Source organism: Arctopsyche grandis, chromosome 6 (genome assembly GCF_051622035.1).
Source record: "Arctopsyche grandis isolate Sample6627 chromosome 6, ASM5162203v2, whole genome shotgun sequence".
Lineage (NCBI taxonomy): Eukaryota > Metazoa > Arthropoda > Insecta > Trichoptera > Hydropsychidae > Arctopsyche > Arctopsyche grandis.
The window spans coordinates 9,373,349-9,396,403 of NC_135360.1; the positions used below are offsets into that span (position 1 = coordinate 9,373,349).

At 33.8% G+C, this 23,055-nt stretch overlaps 4 protein-coding genes across 5 annotated transcripts; 3 read left to right on the top strand and 1 right to left on the bottom strand.

Annotated features, from left to right (window-relative positions):
* On the top strand, positions 1 to 1,529 carry LOC143913642 (uncharacterized). The gene is made up of 2 exons (XM_077433542.1): positions 1 to 46; positions 649 to 1,529. Exons 1-2 carry the CDS (start codon positions 29 to 31, stop codon positions 1,126 to 1,128), a joined length of 498 nt encoding a protein of 165 aa, XP_077289668.1. The 5' UTR covers positions 1 to 28; the 3' UTR covers positions 1,129 to 1,529.
* Positions 1,530 to 2,970: 1,441 nt separating this feature from the next.
* Positions 2,971 to 4,842, top strand: LOC143913251 (uncharacterized). The gene is made up of 2 exons (XM_077432928.1): positions 2,971 to 3,091; positions 3,184 to 4,842. Exons 1-2 carry the CDS (start codon positions 3,074 to 3,076, stop codon positions 4,768 to 4,770), a joined length of 1,605 nt encoding a protein of 534 aa, XP_077289054.1. The 5' UTR covers positions 2,971 to 3,073; the 3' UTR covers positions 4,771 to 4,842.
* A 401-nt stretch (positions 4,843 to 5,243) lies between these two features.
* On the top strand, positions 5,244 to 7,462 carry LOC143912775 (histone-lysine N-methyltransferase SETMAR). 2 transcript variants are annotated; one of them, XM_077432146.1, is made up of 2 exons: positions 5,244 to 5,479; positions 5,564 to 7,462. In XM_077432146.1, the coding sequence occupies exon 2, from the start codon at positions 5,635 to 5,637 to the stop codon at positions 6,325 to 6,327; it is 693 nt and encodes a 230-aa protein (XP_077288272.1). In that variant the 5' UTR covers positions 5,244 to 5,479; positions 5,564 to 5,634; the 3' UTR covers positions 6,328 to 7,462. The 2 variants fall into 2 exon arrangements, with proteins under 2 accessions (XP_077288272.1, XP_077288271.1); XM_077432145.1 differs by having other exon boundaries at positions 5,248 to 7,456.
* Positions 7,463 to 12,972: 5,510 nt separating this feature from the next.
* LOC143912573 (acetylcholinesterase-like) lies at positions 12,973 to 15,802 on the bottom strand. The gene is made up of 3 exons (XM_077431862.1): positions 14,352 to 15,802; positions 14,099 to 14,274; positions 12,973 to 13,109 (listed from the first exon to the last, which is right to left on the bottom strand). The coding sequence occupies exons 1-3, from the start codon at positions 15,539 to 15,541 to the stop codon at positions 12,973 to 12,975; spliced, it is 1,503 nt and encodes a 500-aa protein (XP_077287988.1). The 5' UTR covers positions 15,542 to 15,802.
* Between the last annotated feature and the right edge of the window lie 7,253 nt (positions 15,803 to 23,055).

Genomic DNA, 23,055 nt, shown 5'->3' on the forward strand with positions numbered 1-23,055 from the left:
TTGTGGCGATATTCCAAGACGTTCAAAAATGTTTTTCACAAAATACGTAAGTTCAATCACTTTATTTATTATTATGGAAAAAGTAAAAAAAAAACCCTTATAATGGCTTACCAAATATAATCGGTGGCCTTCACTGCATCGAAAGTGACTTGATCGAAAGTCGAAAAACCAAGATTTTTCGCGATTTTTATGACAATATGTGAAATAGTCCGTTTACCATGCATACATATAAAGAGAGGGTAGTATTACCATACATATATATATAGGTACCGTTTACCATGCATACAATCTTTTCGATCTTTCAGCTTTTGACTTTCGATGCAGTGACCCAGACCCAAATATAATATATGTATATATGTAATATTTATTTTATACCTCTTAATAGTATCCATCTGTATTATATAAAAATATTAAGAAAATATGCATTGTTTATATGTTGAAGAGATCATAAAAGTTGACCTAGTCTATAGTATTATAGTTGACAATTTGGATTTTGCATAGTGAAACGTGACCTTAAAAGTAGATATGATCTCCGTTTACTCCAAATATAACATGAAATATTTCAAATACTGTTTACTTAATCCAATTAAACAATTGATTACATAATGTAAATTGTATTTTAACTTTATTTAACAACTCTTTTTTCAGACCCTCTTTGCCGCTCTGGTATTCATTGTGAACGCCAGGCCAGATGTTAGCGAATTGAAACAAACAAATTCTTTACTCGCAATTGGTCCTGGATTTAATTCCGAATCATCAAAACCAGTGGAATCCCAATCTGTACCAGCACTTGGTCCATCAGTTAACTTCCAAGTGCCCCCCTCTAATGAAAATTTAAATGCCATCGCAAATATTATAGACTCGGCGCCTCGAGGTGCAGTTCCCGTCGACACATTACCAATTCAATTGGATCCGGATATTTTTGGCAGGGTTCAATATGCTCTGGAAAAGATAGATTCATCCAAGTTATATTTTCCAACTCCTTTGATTGCTGTCAGAGCATTGGAACTTCCAGTACCCGATGAAGCTGAGTATTTAAGACTTAGTCAAAGTTCCAAAGCTAGTGCTTCAGTAGCTTCGAAGCCCAAATACTTACCACCACCTGCAGATGATGGTTATAATTATTAAAGTCTAACATTACTAAGATTAGTTTTGTCCATATTAAAATATCCCACTTATAATTTATTGAACAAAGATGATAAAAATTGCAAATAAATAGAAGTGTTAAATTTAGGATGTTTAGAATTTAAATGTGTGTTCTTGTTATATTACTTGTGATACAAAATTTCTGATATAGGAGTGTACATATTTTTTTAATAAAATAACTTTCATAATATTTTCCATGTGACTGAATGAATAATAAGTACTAAATAATATTTACTATGTATTTGCACTGCTCTTTTACATCGATTAAGTGAAACAATATGATAAAATTTTTACTACATTTTGTAAAATATGTACATATACAATGTGTTCTAAATAAATAAATAAAAAAAAAATGCATTTCATTTGCATTTAAATAAAATGTCAATGTTTCAAAATATTATATTTGCAACAAGTTCACGTCCACCTTGACCTCTAAGATTATTAAAATAATTTGAAATCATCTATTTAGTTCCATATGATATAATCAATATGAAAATTATTCAACGATGTACATACTTGATGACATTTGACACATTTGTTTACCAGTATTGATGTATTCATCTTAAAATCTCCAAAAGCATCTCTCTTGGAGTATGAATTAATATATAACCAGGGCGATGAGAGGGGGAGGGGGAGGAAGCCAGCATAAAGTTCCAGGGCCCGGACTACTCGATGGACCGTCGGTCTGACTAAAATTGATATTTTATATTGTTCTACATAAAAATACAAGTATTTATTTAATGCTAAATGTTAATTATTTTTCGATCCACGATTCTTTGTGTCCATGTAAAATCGTACCTATTATATCATATATATTTTTGTTTGTCATAGGGCCTGAATTAATTTTTCCAGATCCCGAGATTTCTCTCGGCGGCCCTGTGTTTAACAGTTTCTAGCATTTTTTTGGTCCAGATATATTTACTATTATATGTATATGTAGGTTTATTTTATATATTTTGAATGTTTCTAATTTTTTTTAAATTTTCATATGAAAATAGTAAACCTTGAAAAAATATAAATATGCATTTATATGAAAGTAATATTTAAAGTGTCTTAAAAAATATGTGATTAAAGGGGATTGACTAAGACGAAGCTTAAAAGAATATAATAATAAAATATTTAAAAAAATATGACTTTATACAATAAGGTATTTTAAATTGAAGATGGATAAAAATTTGATGTGATTTTGTTTTTTGCTCAATTCCGAAACAAATTTATTAACATGATGCGTCATTAAAAGAAAATTTATATCTTTTTCCATTGGCTGAATTTATAACATTATTTATAACTTCAGAGGTTGTCATTTTATTTACATTTAATCGATTTAATATTTTATTTGAACTTAAATTGTACTATTATAGTCCATCCCCTGTTGGAAAACACTCAAGGGTAGAAGACAGAAGTTAAAACGCATACGCTGTCCCTTACATCCCACCTTGACCAATAGCATTTCGCACGTGAAATTTTCTATTGTCTGTATGAAATGCTATTGGTTGAGGGGTGGTGTAAGGGACAGCATGGACGTTTTTCCTGTGTGTTTTTTTGCTATGGCGGAACAATTACAGTAATTAATCTAAAATACAGAATTATTGTAATAACTTAATTTCAGATTACTCCATAAAAGAAAATGGGGAGAAGTAATGTTGTTTGCAAAACATTAATTATATAAAGAATGTTCAAGGGAAGGTCCTTGAACTAATGCAGAATATAATCTCATGGTCGAAAATTTAGCACTATATATTATATGTTCGCGAAATGGAAAAATTAGCGGTTGAAAATGCCCGAATTGATTGTTTAAATAGGCACTGGTCGAGCTCTAAAACCGGTAGTTTCATTTTACATATAAGCTAAAAAAACATAGGGCGGGACTTTAGTCACTTGACGAAATCATCTCGCTCAGCAAGTGGCTCCGTTGAAGTGTTACAACATGAAGCTTCTATATACAGTAAGTTTGCATTAAGTAAATATCATCAATTAATCATTGAAAAAGAAGTTTAGTTATTTATTTGCATACTTGTTTTGTTTTGTTCATAACAGTGTCTACTGATCGCATCGGCGTCGACAGTTATTGCAAAACCCCAACCTGATGGCTACGATTATCCTAAACCACCCCAGAATCAAAATTTCGGCCCTACAAAGATTTCCCTAGTATCCAGCAGCTCAGGATCAGCTATTCAATCGGGAATACACTCTGGATCAGCCTCAATTCCTGACTGTAACCCACCCCCAATTCTTGCTCTTCCATCACCAGCTGCACCACCGATATTTTCCTCTAGACCACCTCCTCCCGTCTATTCACCACCGCCACCCCCACCACCACCACGAAAGCCATCTCCAGTTTATCAAGCTCCAACTAACTTCATAAGTTCAAAACCAAAACCCGTTTATAATGGTCCATCACCATCTATTAATTATGGACCTCCGGCTCCTGTAGTTTCGTCTGGGCAATCTTTTACTAATTTTGCTCCACAACAATCATCTGGTGCATCATATTCCAAACCATCTGCTAATTATGGACCTCCAGCTCCTGCAGTTTCGTCTGGGCAATCTTTTACCAATTTTGCTCCACAACAATCATCCGGTGCATCATTTTCCAAACCATCTGTTAATTATGGACCTCCAGCTCCTGCAGTTTCGTCTGGGCAATCTTTTACTAATTTTGCTCCACAACAATCGTCCGGTGCATCATTTTCCAAACCATCTGCTAATTATGGACCTCCAGCTCCTGCAGTTTCATCTGGACAATCTTTTAATAATTTTGCTTCACAGCAATCATCTGGTGGATCATATTCCAAGCCGTTCACTTCATATTCGGCACCTACATATTTCACTGGCACATCGCAAACCAAGCCAACATCGGTGAAATCCGTTTCAAACATTGATACCTTCACTGTCACCGTTATCGAACTTGGACCTGATGGTAACGTGATCTCCAAAGATTCTTTAGGCGATAACGGAGAATCAATCAATTCCATTTTAGGTGGATCAAGTGGAAATTCAATTGGAGGTCTTTTCGGAGGAAGTTCAAATGGCAATTTCGGAGGTCCCAGTGCAAATTTTGGATCTAGTGGAGCTTTTGGAGGGGGTGGTAATGGACAATTCGATAGTTCTGTAGGAAATTTTGGATCTAGTGGAGCTTTTGGCGGTGGTAGTGGGCTCTTCGACAGTTCTGTGGGAAATTTTGGATCTAGTGGATCTCTCGGCGGCGGTAATGGGCAATTCGACAGTTCTGTGGGAAATTTTGGATCTAGTGGAGCTTTTGGAGTTAATAATGGGCAATTCGATAGTACGTCTGGAGATTTTGGATCTAGCGGAACTTTCGGAGTAAATAACGGACAATTTGACAGTTCTGCAGGAAATTTTGGATCTAGCGCAAGTTTAGGAGGTGGAAATACACAATTCGGCAGCTCTACAGGAAATTTCGACATTTTAAGTGGAAATCTTGGTACGAGCGGCTTTGGTGGTATAAACGAACAATTTAGCGGTTCTAGTGGAAATTTTGACGGATTCAATGGACAATTTGGAGGTTCCACCGGAAATTTGGGAGCTTCTAGCGTAAACTCGTTCGATAACTTTAATTCGATACCTTATAAACCAGCTGCTGAATATGGTGTACCGTTCTAAAAAATAAAATATTGAACAATCTCGTACTAATATGCAAATCCTCGAGGAAAATAAAATTTGTTTTTATATATAAAAAAAAAAAGTTTTATTTTCTTTCCCTTTCATATTACATTTATATACATATGTAGGTTTTTGTGCAATTTTTTTTTAACATTATTTAACACATTGAATCAATAATTATTTATTATTCAGTGAAGACGTCTGCGATATTTTCATAGTCACGGATGTAAATCTGTGAATTGATATAAACGAAAACGAGTTTTAAATCAAACACCTGGCACATCGAGTAATTTTTATATTGACACAAGAAGACCTTGAGTGGGAAAAACCAATAGGACATCTTACTATGTTGCTCAAATACAATTAAATGATTACCATCTTGTAAATACATTTATGGTAATTACGACATAAAGATTAAAAAATTACACTACATCAAAAACAAAAGTAATAATTGCACGAAATTACGAGACCTTGGACCAAAAATCGAGTATTGTGGCTACGACTACACTACCGATATATACACCCGATATTTACGAATTTTTCCATAACCAGTTCCTAAATAGCAACTACAAGTTGCAATATGGGAACTGGATATGGAAAATTCGAAAATATTGGGTGTAGATATCGGTAATGTGACGTAGCCGCTGTCAGTTCGTGATGTTTGACAGCTTGCATCCTAACCTCAAACGCATAGTAACTTTTGTTGCATGTACGTATTGTTACATTTGATCGATCAAGATGGAATTTTGCGATAACTACTGTCATTTAAATCACACTATATATTACACCCCAGAGAATATTCCATACGATGATCCAGAGGGGGAACAAATATTTTCCGATTTCATCACACAAATTAAACGTTGTATGTGCAAACGAGACATTTGTGACAGTAATTGTACGTGCGTTTCTGCCATTGAATCTGTCGAAGAACTTGCAAGGTCACCGTACTCATTCGACACATCCAAATCTGAATTAATTTTATCAACCGCATACGCAGACCAAGACCTGCCTATATACGAATGCAACAGCGTATGCAAGTGTGGAACAACATGTAGGAGTAGACTAGTCCAATACGGTCCTAGAAAATCATTAAAAATTCACGAATACGGGTCTAAAGGTGTCGGACTCTTCACCGAAGCTAGTATACCTCAGGGTGGTTTCGTTTGCGAATATGCCGGTGAAATTGTCACCAAGTCGGAGGCGGCAAAGCGCAATCGAGCAAACGAAGAGAGTGACTCGATGAATTATGTAATATGCGTCAACGAGCATTATGGATGTAATAGAATTCAAACGTTTGTCGATCCGAGTAAGTTCGGAAATATAGGGAGATATTTAAATCACAGCTGTGAGCCTAACTGTGTCATGGTCCCTGTAAGAGTAGATAGTCCTGTGCCAAAATTATGTTTATTTGCAGACAAGGATATAGAGGCTGGTGTTGAACTTACTTTTAGCTACGGATCGGATACTAACATTACTGATAATCATAATAGGAAAAAGTGTTTGTGCGGTAGTAAAAGTTGTTCAAAATGGCTTCCGAGCTCAGAATATGATTCTTGATGAGTACATGAGAACATTAATGGTTTTTAAAACCATACTTATTACAATACTAATGCTACATCATATTACTAAATTTTATAAGTTTGCTTTTATATTGGTCAGAATGTATTGACTCATTTATGGAGAATTCAGAAAGTAGCGGAAATACTTCACTAGGATCATCCAATTTTCTGGAGGTCCCTATATATGTATCATAGCCTAGGCATCAGGGGGACAGCCATGGCTCTAGCCCGGGGTCCCGGGTCACGAGGAGGCCCATCACCGAGATCAAATGAAACTTAGAAACAATCGAGAAACTTATGAAAATTATGAAAATATATGTTATCATTTATCAGGTGATCCTCAATCTTATTACTCCTTAATGTGTATTGTGAAAAATATTGTTGAAATGATTTTAAATTTCAATTTTGAAATTTTTTAAGGGGGGGTTTAAACATTTTAGCCCAGGGGCCCAACTTGGGATGATATGTATATACAAAAATATACATGGCTGGGTTCCAAACCTACCCCTCCCCCCTCTCCTATTACATGTAAAATATTTTCCAATTAAAATAGACATTTTTTTATATTGTATCATGTTTGTATGTATATTGTGCATGAAATATGTTAAAATTCCTATTTGTCAGAAACGCTAGCAAAAACTTAAGAATAAGCAACTTTGTAAATACTGCATAATCTGTTCAGTGAAGACCACGAAAAAGTAGAAGCTTCCCGAATGGAGACGATAGGTGTGCTTAGTGCATTTTCGAAAATGCGTACGTGCACGCATAAATGCTCCCGTTGTATTATTATCGCCTGTGATATTTTGAGTAAACAATAAAAATAGTATTTGTACACCAAGTTCAAGGCGAGGATGGTGAAATTTCTGCTATAAATAAATACTGGCCAATCCGTGCAAATGTGGAACTTCTCAGAATTGTGATGCATTTCAAACAAACGCTTTTCCCCTCAAAAAGTGATTCAACTTTCATGCTGTCGTATTGGATTGGTATAGAAAAAACTATAATAATTCATCAAAATATTATTTTTAAAAATTGCTAGAGCCAAAATCAACTTAAATAAGATATTTGTAATATATGTATGTATGTATGTGTAATGTATTAGATCTAAATAAAAACAGTTATTTATTATTTACAAGCGTTTATTTAGTTTCTCATCATAATGCAATCATATTGTAGCAATCATCTTACAATGACACTTAACCAAGTAATAACACTCAACAGTATGCATTTAACAAAGCAGTATAATAATATAATTACCATTTAATTATATAATAATAATAAATAACACATCAAACAAACGAGTAACATTTGAAAGTAATAATGTAAATAAATATATTTAATATGTATAATAATATAATATAGATTTAGGCCATTGATATGCAATAACTTAACGTGTGTGTGTGTATATGTTCATGTTTATGTGTTTGTTCATGTTTGTGTGTAAAATTTTGTGTGTATTTATATTCAATTCGAAAAAGAAATATAAATCGTACCGTTCGGTGGGATGGATTGTATTAATGATAATTTTAAGAATTGAACGTTACATACACACGTTTGGTTGTTTTATATTATTATATTCGCAGAAATGAATAAATTTTCTTTTAAATGTCCGATTAAAAGCGAATTGTATTTTTTTTCTTTGTAGACAATTCGGTGATTAAAAACTGCTTTTATTACAATAAATGCAAAAATTTTACTATGCTGAAAAGAAATATAGTATTTATTGTGCATCAGCCTCTAAATGGCTTTTATTAACAATATTTTTCCTAGCGAGTATATTTATTTATTTTATATATTTTTGTAGTAATTGAGTTGATGTGTTTGTAATTAGGCCTATCATTGAAAGTAATTACGAATAGAATTAAATTTAAACATTTTTTTTATTAATCTAAATAATGTAAATTTGTAGATGATGCCTTTTCATGGTTTTTTTTTTTTCACAAAAAGTTGTAATTGAAGCGTTTTATCAAATGACAAAATATTAAGTTTTTTTTTATTAATAAATATAATGTATAATACATATTGAAACAAACACAATGAATTGCGTTCAATAATTATATTTAATATATAAGTTATCGTCGATTTTTTTTAAATTTTTTAATATATGAATGCATATTATTTTCTCAAATTCAAAATTCCAGAAGAGTGTACTAAATATGTATTAATAAAAAAATTATTAAAATGAAATAATAATAAATTTTCTATCAGTTATTAATTTTGTAAAAGTATCAAATTTTCATATACATGGAAGTTTACAAGATACAAGTTTTAAATATTGAAGAAATGTTTCACTTTTTATTATTTTTAATGCATTTTAATTCTATTCATACTTATGTTTTTATATATTTATCAGAATTATGATTTAATAATATCTGACCGCTTACTAAAACACCATCAGTGAATATTTTAAATCCTTATTATTGAGCTAAATTTCCAAACTTATCCTACCATTTTTAGTTTTTATTTATTTATTAATGTTTTTTTTTTTTTGAAATCTTGTTATTTTACAATACGGCAACACTTTTTGTTGTTTTCAATACAAAACAAAAGACAATTTTTAATTCAACACGACAACTTTCAAACATGTTTAAGATATTTTTGTTTTTATTCTTATTGAACATTTGATAATTTTTTTGTACTAAATTTGGAACAAAATTTACTGTTTTTTTTATGTTATTTGTTTGTACGGGGATCCATCATGGAAAGACATCATAATCGTCAAAACTCAACGTTAGTAATGCCCATTATACATAAACTCATACTTTAACAAAACATATATTAAATGAAAGCGAACACAATAAACATTTTCAATCACTTCTTTCGCTTTTAATATTACAATAATTATTCTAATACATTCAATTAATATTTTTTTAATTTTAATTTTAGGCAATATCTATAACGATGGACTTCAAATATTTAAAAAATAGAAAAGTGACTAAGAGGCACTATATAGGTTTATGACAGGTAATCTACATAGCATATTAGAATATTTAAAGTCGTGAAAAATTATTGTTTTTTTTTTTAATTTTATTTTTTATTTTTCTTTTAGAGACCATGATTGTTACAGGCTAAGTTTAAATAATTCCTTAACAATATTCTCAAGAGATCAGTTAATTAGAATCGCAAAATATAATTCCTCTAAACGCTAATCAGATTCGCAAATCATTTTCAAACAAGTGAAAGTGTGTATGCAGTGCAATATTTACTGCATTTCCACATCCAATATTTCACATTTGGGGTTTTTCCATAAGCAACATCGAAAACAATCGCTTCTTTTCAGCGACAACGTATCAAATCAAAGCCTTCCGTCGTTGTTCAACTGCGGACAAATCAAACGGGGAGCTGTCGCGTGAAAGCCTTAATTATATCACGTTTGTAACATATATTTTGCAGGTGAGCACACACACACACTTATAACACGAATTTGATAAATACATGTAGTGAACGAAAACGAAGTGTCGAATACGATAACTTCTACAATTGACTGATTCAAAACGGTCAGGCTCCTGAACGCGAGAGTAAATCACTAAAGCGATTCTACAGAAAAGTATCAATAGTGTACTTTTTTTGAGGCTTTAGCTAGTTAGGTATTCTTTCGGGCGTGGATCAAAAATTGACTTACATATCACATTGCCGATTAAACAATCATCAAGTTTTAATATTTCGCCGAGTATCAATACACGGCTACATTGTACTGTTTATACAAATGAAATTGTACACACATATAAAATGAAAGCTTCAAATTTTAACCCATTTGCTACTAATATATTTATTACATATATTTCTGTTTTTTTGTTGCTGCTAATGTACATATATTTCTGACAGTGTTTCTTCAAAGCGATCCTAAGCAGTGTGTGCTTAATAAATATCCAATTATAAAATCATTAAACACTGAACGAACTGCAATTGAATATAACATAACGTTTCACTAAAAATCCAATAAAACGTCTAATCTTAAACAATTTGATCCCTTAAACTAAGTAATTCTCTTTTGAATCTGCATGCATGAATATAAAGTTACATTTTTCTGTATATATGTACGTATGTATGTATGTGTTCATGAATTAAATTTTAAATTGCAATTATTTACTGAACGAACCTTTTTTTAATTCAATTTTAATTAAAGCATGAAACGATGATAATATATATTATATATTATATATATATAATTAATAGATATTTAATTCCTTCTTTCATTATAGATTATCATACATATGCATGCATATATATATATATATATATATATATATATATATATATATATATATATATATATATATATATATATATATATATATATATATATATATATATATATATATTTTATAAATTGGTTCTATGATCCTTTACATCATTCTTAATGTATATACAATTTGATGAATGCGTATCGCCATTATCAGAGTTGAAATTTACCATCATTAATAACGATAGCCTAACCTTTTTTTTTCTTTAATTATAATACTGTAGTTGTTCATATAAACCGACTTATTGAAATTAAACACATACATATTAAACAAACACTGAGAGAACCCAAAAAAGGTTCACGTTAAAACAATCTCATCTACGCACATATAAATGTAAGTGATCATACATGTACATAACATATATCAATATGTATATATATATATATATATATATATATATATATATATATATATATATATATATATATATATATATATATATATATATATATATAATATATTTCTCCTATGTTGTATGTGCAAATTCTATATTTGTATTCGAAATGAATAGTCCAAGTTTGATCCAAAAAATTTGTGCATTTACCATTTATGCAATTCATCTGAACACCGTAAGCTATTATAATAGTCTCGATAACATTATATGTAGATTACGCGCGTAAAACATTCGCAGACATTTTGAAAATTCAACAATTTATTTTTTGTTATTTTTAAATCGCTTCAATTGTTTTACGCTAGTAATTTAATATGTGTTATATTTGCATAGTAAAAAATACGTAATGCAAAAGCAACAGAGAATGTTTTAGTAATTACTAATTAATTATAAGTAGACATTATTAACTATTTTTTTTTTAAATGTTATGTTACTTCCGTCAAATCGTTATTTTCTTATCATTAACAATAAAAGCTTACACCATCGAGATGACACAGTATCGTTTCAAATGTTTTACAGTTACAATTTTGTAATGTTGAGCTGTCATTGCCGAAATGCTTTGCGAATGATGAACGATTTAAAAAATGAAATAAAACCAAAAACGTTGAACCTCTCACCTACAATGGTCATCTCCCTTAGATATACTTTTGAAATGATTAAAAAAACGATTCAAATATATACAGGGCGTCCCAAATTTGCACATTACATAGCTATAATTAAAATGTGAAATACAGTACATATTGTCAAAAGTTCTCCGAGAACAATACAAATATTATGAATGATGCATCTTTGAGAACACTTTGCATACTATATAATTATTTTTTAAATAATCATATATCATTTGTATATTTTTACATGATAAAAATGAATAAAAAATTAAATATAATTGAAATTTTTTCCGTTGACGATTTTATATGGCACACCTTTGACTCGGCCCTGATTCAGGGCATTCAAAAACGCTACAATTCAAAATAAAAAAATTCAATTTTGCATTTTCATACAATATCGATATAAACTCCCATTTGATCGTTAATAATCAAGCGCAATGTAGATACACATATAAATATATATTTACAAAACTTTATCTATAATTTTCATTACATTATGACAATTCAAACGAAAAGAAAAAAGTCTTACATGATTATAGAAAAACATTAAAATTGTTTTTTTTTTTTAGTAACATGATTTTTTTTTACAATAGTTTTTAATGATTGCCCCCGAAAAAATCTATTCCAATTAACGCTAACAATTTAAGATTATTATATTTTTATTATTCTTCCATTCCGTCCGTTTTTAAATTTTCTCTATACATTAATTTTAAAATCCGCGCTCTGAACGATGAAGTGAAAATGTGTCGAGACGGAAACAGTACACCGATAGCGAGGAGTCAACCCTCGGGCGCTTCCCGTCTCGGAGTCGGCATTGACATTCCAACATTGCAACACATTCAGCAATTATCACTAAAATATTCGTGAGACCTAGAAAACATTAATTACATACCTACCACGTTGGTTGACAGTAATTATTAAATAAACGATTAATTAAAATTACCTAACACCGATCCTAGGGTGCTTAAAGCTTGTATATTTAAAACAGTTCTATTAAACATATGCATATATAAATATATACATATGTATATAATTTCATATAATTATGAACTGTGGAATTTCTTCATTTAAATCATTACATATATGTATATATGCATTGGTAGGTAAATATAATAAATGAATATTGATAATATTAGCAGCTTTATATATATGTATATATATATATATATATATATATATATATATATATATATATATATATACATATGTATTTATTTATATATCATACATGTGTATGTATGTATGTATGTAATTTAACTATTTTTATTTAGCTCTTTATTCGAAACGTTTTGATATGATTAAAATAGATGGCGTTCACATCGCCTATGCAACGCCGGGTCTACAATGATATGTTTCACAGGATTCCAAGATCCTCAGGTGGCTCTCCTCAGGCTCTTTGTTCATTTTTCTAGGAGTGCGATAACGTTTGCGAACAGCATCAGGACTATAGCCGTCGCAGCGACTGCCGGTTGCAACGATACCGCCTCGGCTGCACACGTCTCCGGCTTCGGGGATGAACTGATGCTTTCCAAATTGCCTGAAATGCACAATCGTTCATATTAAACAATGAGTTCAATTGATATTCTATATACTATATGTAATTATATGTGTACATAGATAATTGGAACTGGACCAGTATCTATTTATTATACATTTGTTAGGAAGACCATTCAATATTCAAAATCCTAACAGAACTTTAGCAAGCTACATGGATTCATTTAATATGTATGTAAGCTTTTTCAGGTGATGACATCATTTTATAAAAGGAATTTTTAATACTTAAAAAAAACACAACCAAAATAATTTTGTAGCCTGTGGTGCATTTCCACCAAAAAGTTGAAGATGTTCACAACTGAAAATCTGCCTTTGTATGTATATTATCTTCTATAAAATACTGTTAATTAGTTATTCTCAGACTTTAATTTTGAATCATCTGTGGTGTAGGTATAACTATTTTTTTTCAAAAATGTAGATGAAAATGAAATAGATAATAAATAATAACAGTCTTTTGTGAAAGCAAACTAATAAGAGCCTTGTAAAAATATGTCATCATCATCATCATTCACAGCCATTTACCATCCACTGCTGGATTAAGGCTTCTCGAACATGCTTCCTTTCGTCTCTGCTTTGGGCAACTCTCATCCATCTCATCGCGATGCATTGATAAAATTATTCTAAAACAATTGTATATCGATGTTTGTAATTGGCGCATTGGGGCTTGGCTGTTAGGCTTTCCTGGTATATAAAATAAAATAAAATGTAAATATATACCAGGAAGGCCTAATAGGTAAACTCCAATGTGTCTTGCACCATTCGAGCACTTCTTTCGTCCATTTATCATTAATTTTCCCGTGATCTGACCCGCCCATTGCCGTTTCAATCTCTTTACCCTCACCTCATTGTTTTGTACAGTTTTCATTGTGGTACTTATTTATTACATACATATGTATGTATATGATATACTTCTTGGAAAAGCGACCTTTCCTTTTTAATATTGAAACTAATAATACATATATGAAAGCCTACTTGTGACAGCAATGAGCTGTGGCAAATATTTCTTCCAGAATGCACACTGCTTGACGCGTGGTCCTCGTCCAGTTGCACTGGCATTCACATCCAATGACAAATACTCTCGTCCGAATGCTGTGTGCACTGGCCAATACGTATTAGTCCAAGTGCCGTCCGACGACAAACTGGGATTACTGAAACGGACGAAAATACATTAATTAGCACTATAAACAGAGTAGTAGAACTTAAAATAAATCTTTAGATAGCTCACCCAGTCTTTGCAAAGTTGGCCCAGTAGCGCATAATGCGTTTGCTGAGCTCGATCTCTTGGGGCGCATAGTTCTTGCTGGGGTTCAACGGTTCACCGAACACGAAGCTGATCTCGTCTCCGTGGATGACTCCAGCCCACGACGGCCATGGACTGATCACGCTGCGATGTTTGTAGTAGTACATGTAAACGTTGTTTCCAGTCTCTGCGTACCTGTGTGCAAACTCATTCACGTTGCACGTGAATTGGTAATCACCCACCATCTTGTCCAGGGCGTCTCTGTTCCGCACTGGATCATCAGGATTCAACCAGTCCGTATATTCGAAGACTATGGCTTGCTTGGCTACGCTGTTCACATAAGGATTCAATTCCTTGACGGCTTGCAAGAACTCCTCTCGATTCACGTAGACGTTCTCCTCTTTCCTGAACAGTTCCGTCAAATAGTATATGATGAAGTAGTGTCCCTCTTCAGAGTTGGATCCCATCAATATGTTGGTCTTTTTGAAATTCTTAACGGCTATGGACCTTTGCGGGGTTTCGTCCAAGAAGGCACCGTCTATCATCGGCACGAATGGAAATTCGCATATGCCCATAGTACCCCATTCGTTATTTACCAGCTCCAATGCGTCTTTCTTTCTGAGGCACTCTATCGCTGCATTCACTTCAGACCTTTCGTGAGGACAATTCACCGCTTCTGCCAAGCGCAGTCCTCGCAGAAGGCTCTCCTCTCGCGAAATGATGGCCCACGGAGCTGTAGGTGACCCAGACTGCATGATCGCTTGAGAGAACAGATTCCTTGAAAGTGGCGATAGCAAATGCATAGATACAGACACAGCCCCAGCTGACTCCCCAAACAGCGTGATATTGTTTGGATTGCCTCCAAAAGCGTGTATATTATCATGGACCCACTGCAGACCCATCAATTGATCGAACAATCCAGCATTTCCAGGAACGTCAGAGGTATCGAAAAACAGGAACCCTAACGAGGCCACCCGGTATTGCATGGAGGCTATGATCACATTTTCCTCTGAAACAAGTATCTTAGGATCGTACACGTCCAAAGTGTTGGTACCCGAATAGAAACCACCGCCGTAAATCCACAGCATTACAGCTGCGTTTTTGGGCCTGGGCTTGGGCGCATACACGTTGATGTACAAACAATCTTCCGAAATGGGAGTGTTGGGATTCCACATGGCAGCACCTGGGAAGTCTCCGAAGAGGGTGTCCACGATCTGCGTGCAAGAATTAGGCAAGGTTGTTGCGTTGATGACGTCATCTCCCCATCTTTCTACGGGTCGCGGGTGCCTGAACCTCAAAGAACCGAGTGGTTTCTGTGCGTAAGGGATACCCAACCAAGCGTCGACTTTCTTGCCGGTGGCAGCTGTCAAGGTGATTCCTCTCACTTTGCCCTTTTTAGTTTGAACGACCAGTGGATCGTCGGCGTTCGGATCCTCTTGATTCTTAAGATCGGGCTCTTCAGATATGCCTCCAGGTATCGTATCGTCCGCCAAGGGATACCTGTAGTGTTGTTCGTCCGGATTGGACAGGGATTCCCTCCTGGTGAACTGCCTCCTCTTCTGAGAGGGACTTTCTAAAGGATCGTACTTCTCTTCGCTGACTTCGATGTCGATGGGATTCGGCTCCACGCTCGAGTCCTCCTCGACCACTTTATTGATCATGTCCAACTCGGGGTTGTATCTTACAGTGTCGCCATGTCCCAAATAGACCTTGTCGTGGAGACCCTGAGGCACTTCGCCCTCTTGCATCGAGTTGTGTTTATTGTAAACATCGTTTCGAACCTTGCCTACGGAGACTACGCGATCCTCCGCTGGGTCTGGTGGAGACATGTGCCTCAGCTTCTCTTGTGAATCTTGCGAGTGGAATGCGCTGTCGTGCGTCGACTGGTACCTATCCTCGTCTAGGAGTGTCCCCCTCTGCTGATGGTCGGTCAGCAAGTCTTGGGGGTCCAGAAGGTCAGGCCTGTGTCTGGGGCGCCGCTCCCTGGGTGACGCCGCCGCCCCCATCGTAGCGAGGAGCGCGAGCAGCAGCGCGCCCCTCAACCGGTACTTGTAGCACGTCCTCATTATCGTTCGACCTGCAACAAAATTAAATACAATTAATATACGATACTTTAAGGGGGGTAGAGGTTGCGCAGTTCACCTGCAACGTGGGAGGTTTATGAGTGTGTGTATGTGTGTGAGACCGAACGATCATTTCGCTTTGGCCACTGCGCCAAATTTGCCCTATCGTGCCAAACGTGCCGACGCTTTCCAAATGTCCTATATTGTATATACATTTATATGTATGTATGTACATATATATATAGTCGTTGAAACTGATATTCGTACATCATATAATCTATGAAATGTTGAGAAATTTCAAACTCAATATGTATCTAATATTGATCCCTAATTATTCTTTTTATTATATATAAAGAAAAAATGTCGTTAATGTACTTTAATTTAATGGAACCAATCTGGAAATGTTACAAATTAGATGACTTTTTTTTCTTTACTGAAATTCATTCTTAGTTTATTTAAAAATTCCTCGATTTATGCGATTTTTCGTGGAATTGTTCTATTACGGAAATCAAAAGACAGGTGTGATTATATTGCTACATTATATATGTATGTACGGATGTAATTTTAATAAATTTAATAAATTCAAACCTTCTACGATTCATATCTAAAATAATTTAATATATGTATACCGTAATATTATATTTAATTAAAAAATTATGATATGTTATTGATTATGATTATTATTGAATCATTTTATTTATCTGTCTTTTATGTATCAATTTTAAAATTTAAATTTTACTTATATGAAAAAGAGAAATAATTAACAATAATTTGTACTTTACTAGCCCCCATTTTCCAAGTAAAAAAATTAAATAAGAGATAACAGATATAAAAAAAGTCGTCTTAAAGTGAAACGTAAAGGAGGTTTGTAAAAAATATTCACTTTATACCGTCGCACACAGGGGACAAATACCCGATTCCTTGGAATAAATTATTTTATTGGACTTTTTATTATTTATTTAAGTATTCATTTGCTTCAATTTATTTAACGTATTAAAATTGTCCATTAAAATTTCAATTCAATTTAGCAAGGCCAGATTTTTTTCATATTGTCAAATAAAATAGCAAAAAAAAATGTTTATTTAATAGATTTGCTTCATTATTCTGACTACTGAAGAAGCATTATTAAAGAAGCCATTATATCAAAAACCCGCAGATTTTTCTTTTTATGTATTTTGACAAGATAAATCAATAAGTAAATGACTTATCTTGAAATCACAGACATGAGATATGACCCTGCTATAAAGTAGAACTTCAACTATCGATTTCAATAAATATTGGTGCCGAATGCAATTTTTTTATTATTTTGAGGTTTCTGCCAAGAAATTGGTTACTAGGCTCTTGTGTACGTCGCGTCGGTATACTGGCAGAAAGCTTTAAGTCAAAAATCCTTGTTTTGAGGAAATCATTTTTTTTCGAAAATCAAGAAGATTGAAGCTCTCTATTTTGTAAGTTAAATCATTATTTATTTTTTGACTTAAAATTTCCAATTAATAATTCAAAACATCCAATTTTTGACATGTACATTACAAAGTATATCAATAGATGTCTCATTATATTTTTCATATCCAGAAGTATAATTAAATATTTAATAAATCGAAATGTGCCAATTGTACTACACAACGTGTTAATATCAAAGAGATGTAATAAGAATAGAGGGTCCCTTACGAATAAATAATTGTTGTCAATTTTACGCGGTACGTCTCTATAAATACGCTACATCGCACGGAATACAATCGAATCAATTTAAATGTATCCCATGTTGTTTATTGTGTGTTTTTTAATGTATTGTGCAATTTTTACCGATGCTTGCCCATCTTGCGAGTAATATAAACAAACAGAGAAGTTTTTATCGGACATACATACGTCGAGCATCAAGCGTCAAATACGACTGATGCTAAAATTATTTAGATATGTCCGTGGACAACCGTCACTTTAACACCTAAAGCCACTTCTATTAATATTACATTTCTCTGGTTAATATAGGTCAACATGTAGGATATGGCTTATCAAATTGAAAAATTTTATTTAATAAATAATATACCTATAAATGGTACATATGTAGGTGTATGTTTCATGATTATAAAAAATATACTTATTTTTTTCAATTGGGTTTACTATGAAAACTGCAATAATTTTCATAATAAGCAGTTTATTATGAAAACTGTATGACTTTGGTTCTTATAAGTACATTAAATATTAATTACTAGTGGTTTTACCCGGCTTTGCTCGGTATTTGTAACATAAATATTTTTTTTTGTAATGTATTTTATTATCTGTTCTGTTTTGATTTAAGACTGTTGGTTTTCCTTTTAAAATAAAATAAAATAAAATAAGCCGCTTAAACATGGCTAATTAAATAGTAAACATTTTATTGAATTTATTTTAATATTCATTTGTTTTTTTTTTATTAAATTGAACGTCACGGATTCTACGAACCAACGATAGTTAATTTCGTAGAATTCGTGTAATAAATAATTTCTTCTAATATAAATATAATCTCTTTTGAAATTATATATTAGAAGATAGATAATATGCTTTCGTGCTAATAATATGTACTTCAATTAAATTATGAAATTTCAACTCCGACTACCATAATATTATACTATGTAGAGTAGAGTACAAGTATTTATCCACTTAACGTTCTATTCGAAAAGGTAGTCACAAGCGCCGATTTTCCACAAGCAAGGTGAAAAAAAGAAAAAGAAAAAGAAAAGCACCGCGGAAAAGTCGTTTAGTGAGTTGCGTAGGTACGCTTTTAATCCTTTACAGCACTTTTCTTATCTTCCCTATTCAATGGAGGTTCGCTTAATGTTCGTTCACGATGATGAGGCGAATTTTCACCTGAAAAACTCTGACGCAACACACAACACAGTTAATAAAATCCACCATCAAATTTTCAACACGAAATTAAATCAAGAGAGATAATACCGGAAAATGAGTTTGACCCTGACTGCAATCGTTTCGAATGAATAATACGGTGTTAGCTATCGGATCGCTGGAAAAGCAGCCGTGGGAAAATTCACTCGGTGATGGACTGGAATGTCTTTCGGGAAAAAATGGACATATGTCACAAGCGTCCGATGTGTCGCGAGATCGAATCGAACCGGTCGGATCGGAACCGGGTGATAACCGGTTCGTTCGTGTTCGCGGTCGTTTCGATCCCTATCGTCGGATTCGAAGTCGAATTTGTCCCCGGCGCTTTTCGCCTTTGAAATTTCACGGTCTCGACACGCAACTCGGCGGGAAAGCGCGTGATTTTCCCACCTCCCCACTCCCACTGGTCCACTTTCTCGCTGATTAATTTCCCGCCGATCGCTATCGGTGCCGATTAATCCCGCCGAATTTCACCCGTCGGCGTCGTCGTCCGATTATCTCGACGATTAGAGAACACGGACACGAACAATGAATGCGACGTTAGATGACCGGGTCACATCGCTGGACCCAATTATGGTGTCCTCGGAAGCGTCAAATAGATAGTCGGAACATTTGAGGACAAACCCTGAATCTACAGCACGAACTTCATATCGTAGTAGGTATATAAGATTAATGTACTAGTGAATGAATATTTTGTGAATAATTCTCGTTGAAGCTTTCTGTGAAGTCGTCATAGAGGGTCGAACCAGTCAGAGTGCACGTGTACGTGCAAATATTTATTTTTATTTATTTATTTAAATAGGAACGGGTTTGGTGCAAACGATCGACAAGCGCCAGACAGACTGAACCACAGATTAACTGGATGGCTGCTTTAAACGCAATTCTCGACTTCACGAATGATAGATTGCGCATAAGATGACGAGTAACCTTTCGATGTGCACAGATGCAATTATTAAAATTGAGTTGGATTTTTCTGGCGAGTTGAATAAGGCAAAATTCGGAACTAAAGTATCAGAAGCACAGAACGTATACAGGGTAGGTATGTCGGGAAGATATAAAGATATTTTCTGATATAAAGATATCAGAAAAAAGTATATTACCCTTATACACCTCGTCGATTATTTGCAAATATCCGCATCGGTCTTTAACGGCTCGGAACAAATCTTCGGCGTTCATATCTAATGTTGTAAAATTTTCTGTAATAATCTTTTGGAGAATATTCTCCAAACCGAGAATTTTCGAGAATATTCTTTTTTAGAGCATCTGTAGGGCTTCAATACTCTTCCGTTGCAATTTCAAAAAATGGATAAATTCATGTGAACGGTAAGATGAGGGAAGACACGAATAAAAATAATTAACTAATGCAAAAAACTAATTAATAATAATTTTCAACATTTTGCATTTCATATGTACATAGAGAGGGTAAGCAAATGTGACTTTTGAGCAGTTGGTGAAACACAACAGAAATGTTGGGTTTGGTGCAAACGATCGAAAAGAATCAGACAGATTGAACCACAGATTAACTGGATGGCTGCTTTAAACGCAATTCTCGAATTCACGAATGATAGATTGCGCATAAGATGACGAGTAACCTTTCGATGTGCACAGATGCAATTATTAAAATGGTAATTATTAAAATTGAGTTGGATTTTTCTAGCGAGTTTAAATAAGGCAAAATTCGGAACTAAAGTATCAGAAGCACAGAACGTATACAGGGTAGGTATGTCGGGACTTCGGGTAGATTTCGCTTAGTGTAAGTGCGAGCAGTGCGCACGCATAATGTACACGTGTCGTTAATCTGTGGTTCAGTCTGTCTGGCGCTTGTCGATCGTATGCACCGCATCGATAGGAACACATATAGAATAAAATATAAAAGAAAGCAGTACAGTGAGACAAAAAATATAAATGAAAATATTATATTCCAAGGACAGTGAGCACCAAATGGTAATATAGAAACAAAACAAAAAAGAAAAATTACAAAAACATATTAAAATAATGATTGACAATGAAGGTGAAGAAGCAAATCAACCACATATTTGCTTCTTTACCTTAGCCCTAAAAGTACTGGAAGAGCCAGCAAAAAGTTCGGGGCAATCATCCATACCATCGTAAAGACGGCATATACATACATATGTACATATATACGCGCGATTGCAATATTAAATGATGTGTTATGACAAATTGGTGGATAGAAAAGATTAGTACATCTGGTGAATCGGGCATTAATGTTAAAACTAATTTCGTTTAAAACAGATGTGTCAAGGACACCATTAACTATCTTATATAAAAGTAACAAATCAGTAACCTTTCTGCGGTGAGACAAACTTACGATCTTGAAGAAAGAGAGTCTGTCATTATAAGTTGGTAACAATCTTACAAGACCGGTCTTATGGGATAACTGGCGCAGAAAACGCTTCTGAATTGTCTTTAAATGATCTATATATATGAGTTTGGTAATAAGGAGACCATATGACCAGTGGTGCAGTCGGGCCAGGTTGCCGACCTGGTACTTCTTTTTGAGTCAGGTCGCCGCCCTGGCACTTGATTGATACAAACATTGTTTTTCGAGTACAATTAAAAAATATTTTGACTGAAATTTCATATAAAATTTTGTATTCCAAATATTGTGAGCAGACTCTCGTTCAACACTCGATGACCACAATCGAAGAGTAATCTGAGCATATTCAAAACTTAAAAGACGTTTAATTAAATTTATTGGCTTTTTTTTTATCTAAAACCACCCAAAACTTCGAAAGAAAACATTCTTTGAACAAACACGGGTTTTGCAAAATTTAAGATGTTGAAGAGGATGCATTATGGAAGTTTTTATAAAATATACCATAATTTTAACAAGTAAGAATATTTGTTAATTATTATTTGATTTTTTTTATAAATATTTGAAATACCAATATTAGGATACAACTTTTTTTTAGTAAGGAAAAAAGTGGGGTGGGGGGGGTCGTAAAAATTAAACACCGACCTAGTTCTTTTTTATTTAGCACTACACCACTGCATATGACTAAAGCGGGTCTACCTCACGGGCCGGAATGAGAAACGCCCGAAAACGCAAATATCGGAAGGCAAAGATCCAAAATCGAAACATCAAAAAAAAGGGCGCACGGTAAACGGTACATACTCACTTAATTTGCGCGAGCAGGATACAACAGGAACAAGGGGAACAGGCTTTTCCTCCCGTATTCTGCGCGCGCACATTAAGTGAGTATGTACCGTTTACCATGCACCCTTTTTTTTTGATCTTTCAACTTAAGATCTTTCGATTTTCGATCTTTGCTTTCCGATATTTGCGTTTTCGGGCGTTTCACATTCCGACCCGTGAGGTAGACCCGCTTCAGTCATATGCAATGGTGTAGTGCTAAATAAAAAAGAACTAGGTCGGTGTTTAATTTTTACGACCCCCCCCCCCCCCCACCCCACTTTTTGTGTGTTCTGTTCTGTGCCTGTTCCTCTTGTTCTTGTTGTATCCTGCTCGCGCAAATTAAGTGAGTATGTACCGTTTACCATGCACCCTTTTTTTTTGATCTTTCGACTTAAGATCTTTCGATTTTTGATCTTTGCCTTCCGATATTTGCGTTTTCGGTAATTTCACATTCCGGCCCGTCATGGAGACCGGACTGAAGCATACTCCATATTACTGCGAACTAAACTGTTATCGGCAGATAAATCTTAAAGTTAAAACTTGAAGTTAAATAAATAAAAAGATTAAAACTTAATAAATACCTTCATATTGA